We start from the raw sequence: 3326 nt of genomic DNA, 5'->3' as shown, positions 1-3326 counted from the left end.
TCATTTCACTTATTAAATAAGTGAAGTTTTCACATAAAGTTTGAGTGAGCATTTGGTTTATTTACATCCTTGCATATATAATATCTTGTCATTTGTATGAATGAAACATCTTAGCCAAATAAAGTCGATTTAAAATTATAATATACTTATATCATTTTATAGATACGACCTGATAACCACATTTAAGATCTATGGTATATAAACAACTAGACAAAATTGATACAAAAATATCAGTTGTATCATAAATATTTTCATGAATTTTGTATGGATACAACAAATAATTGAAGGAATAATTACAAATATCGTAATAGGAAGTATTTTGTATGGTTGATGAGACTATGATGAGTTCCTTTCAAGGTTTTGCTATAAAAACATGTGTCAACAATATGTGGAATCTCATTCACTTCACACTATGGATTCTCTTTCCTCATCTTTCATTTCAATATTTCCTCAACCAAATCCAACTGTTTCCCACCCACCATCACCGTCTTCGCTGTCACCGTCTGCGTTCAGGGTTTCGGCTGTCAAAAAACCACAAACCGTCGTCACCACCGCTACCACTAGAGCTAAAAAGCCAACAACTTCATCGAATATTAGAAAACAACGTGAAAGTTCACCGGTTGTGGCGGATCAATCACTACCCGCCACTCTCTTCAATGTTTTTGATAGCATTATTAACAACTTCATTGATCCGCCAACTAGGGTATCAGTTGATCCGAAACATGTTTTGTCGGATAACTTTTCGCCCGTGGAAGAGCTCCCCCCGACTGAGTGTGAAGTCATCGAGGGCACGCTTCCAACTAGCCTCAATGGTACCTACTTTCGTAACAGTCCAAACCCGCAGTTTCTCCCTCGTGGGCCCTACCACCTCTTCGACGGGGACGGCATGCTCCACGCGATTAGTATATCAAATGGAAAGGCTACCTTGTGTAGTCGATACGTGAAAACGTATAAATATTCGATAGAGAAAGAAGCGGGATTCCCAATTATCCCGAATGTATTTTCAGGATTTAATGGTGTGACTGCCTCTGCTGCACGCATGGCAGTCACAGCTGGCCGGTTTTTGGCTGGACAGTTTGACCCCACAAAAGGTATTGGTCTGGCCAATACCAGTCTAGCCTATTTTGGCAACAGGCTTTTTGCACTTGGAGAGTCTGATCTCCCATATGCCGTCAAACTCACGCCTGACGGTGATATTATCACCATTGGACGTGAAGATTTTGACGGCAAGCTGTTTATGAGCATGACTGCTCACCCGAAAGTGGATCCTGTAACGAAAGAAGCTTTCAGCTTTCGTTACGGCCCCGTTCCTCCGTTCCTAACATTTTTCCGTTTCAACAAGAACGGAGAAAAACAAGCGGACGTCCCGATCTTTTCAATGACGAGCCCGTCGTTTCTTCACGACTTCGCCATATCCAAAAACTACGCCATTTTCTCCGAGATCCAAATCGGGATGAGCCCGATGGAGATGCTCGGGGGAGGGTCCCCGGTCAATGCAGACTCCAGGAAGATCCCTCGGCTCGGGTTGATCTTTCGGTACGCGAAGGACGAGTCCAAGATGAAGTGGTTCGAGGTTCCGGGGTTTAATGTGATACATTGTATCAATGCGTGGGAGGAGGACGGCGGAGATACGGTGGTGATGGTGGCTCCGAACATATTATCGGTTGAGCATACGTTGGAAACAATGGATTTGATTCATGCATCTGTTGAGAAAGTTAAGATTAATCTGAAAACTGGGATGGTATCTAGGCACCCACTTTCAACCCGGAATCTTGATTTTGCTGTCATTAATCCCGCATTTGTTGCCTCAAAGAACAGGTTAATTCGTTACTAAACTTTATAAAAAACTATATTTAAATTATTATTGTTAATTAAGAAAACGTTAAATTGGTACTATAATCAATCAGAAAATTATTTATTTTTGTTTGTTGATTGTTTTGATAAATTGCAGACATCTATTTAAATATTGAATGAATATAAATCAATGTTTTGAAAACAGGTAGCACAATAATGACAATAGTGGAAAATATTTTTACATAAAGAGAATGTTTTCCAATTTTAGTTTTTGGATGGTTGATATGTTTCCATCTTTCCTACTACCTAGAAGATATTTTTAATAATAAATATTGAAGTATGCATGAATAACACCAAGTTATTGGTGGATAAATAAATTAACTAAATCAAGTATGCATGAATAACACCAAGTTATTGGTGGATAAATAAATTAACTAAATCATTTATTTTTTCCACTTAGTTACAAGATATAAAATTGAAAAAAATTGTACAACGGCTATTATCTCTCACTTTCTTTTTTTAATCTTTAAAAAATTTTAACACAACACAAAAACAAAGTAGTTTGATTAATGTTTTTTTGCGTACAAAACTAAAACACAAATATCCTATGATGGCTAGTTTAATATACGAAACATACTCATGTGCATGAAAATAAAACGAATTAGACGCTTAATTCTTTCGTTACAATGATATCGCCATATATAAAAATATAATAAGACGTAATACCAATCATTCAGGTATATCTACTGTGGAGTTGGTGATCCAATGCCTAAGATCGCCGGTGTGGTCAAGCTAGATGTGTCACTGTCAGAAGTAGACCGTTGCGAATGCATAGTCGCTAGCCGAATGTTCGGTCCTGGTTGTTTCGGGGGTGAACCATTTTTTGTGGCTAGGGAGCCAGACAACCTTGATGCCGATGAGGATGATGGGTATGTGGTCTCTTATGTGCATAACGAGAACATCGGTGAGTCGAGGTTCGTGGTGATGGACGCTAAGTCACCGACGCTTGAGATCGTTGCTGCCGTGAAGCTGCCGCAACGGGTGCCATATGGCTTCCATGGGCTCTTTGTTAGGGAAAGTGACATTAACAAGTTGTGAAAGATGATTGAATTAATGGTCCAAAATTATTGTAAAAAGTAGATGCTATAGATATTTTTCACTCTCACACGCGCGCGCGCGCGCACACACACACACATATATATATATATATATATATATATATATATATATATATATATATATATATATATATATATATATATATGCATATATCCATGTATGTGTATATAAGTATATATTGCAATTGTGATCGAATCAATAAAGGAAAACACGGACACTTAGATTTTTCATGTAAAATATGTTCGAGTATATATGGAAATTATTACTTAAGTATGTGTTAACGACTTTTGATGTTAACTATAGTGATTTTCTAACATGTGTCCTTAGGGCACATGTAAGGAACATTAATTAGGTGAATATTCTTGTTGACATTATAATTATCTATTCATTACAATTATCTCATGATAACTATC

The 3326-nt window shown here is 37.4% G+C and overlaps 1 protein-coding gene across 1 annotated transcript; it reads left to right on the top strand.

Moving 5' to 3' along the window:
* The first annotated feature begins 387 nt into the window (after window positions 1-387).
* LOC143530564 (putative carotenoid cleavage dioxygenase 4, chloroplastic) lies at window positions 388-2937 on the top strand. The gene is made up of 2 exons (XM_077026059.1): window positions 388-1818; window positions 2532-2937. Exons 1-2 carry the CDS (start codon window positions 413-415, stop codon window positions 2890-2892), a joined length of 1767 nt encoding a protein of 588 aa, XP_076882174.1. The 5' UTR covers window positions 388-412; the 3' UTR covers window positions 2893-2937.
* The last annotated feature ends 389 nt before the right edge of the window (window positions 2938-3326 follow it).

This window comes from Bidens hawaiensis, unplaced genomic scaffold, assembly GCF_021521415.1.
Source record: "Bidens hawaiensis isolate Kalapana, Puna unplaced genomic scaffold, B.hawaiensis_p1.1 tig00008950_1, whole genome shotgun sequence".
Lineage (NCBI taxonomy): Eukaryota > Viridiplantae > Streptophyta > Magnoliopsida > Asterales > Asteraceae > Bidens > Bidens hawaiensis.
This window is presented reverse-complemented; position numbering and strand designations above follow the sequence as displayed.

Coding starts and splice junctions, on each gene's coding strand:
- LOC143530564 (XM_077026059.1), top strand. CDS start 413: ATGGATTCTCTTTCCTCATCTTTCATTTCAATATTTCCTCAACCAAAT. Junction 1,819..2,531: donor TTTGTTGCCTCAAAGAACAG/GTTAATTCGTTA, acceptor CCAATCATTCAG/GTATATCTACTGTGGAGTTG.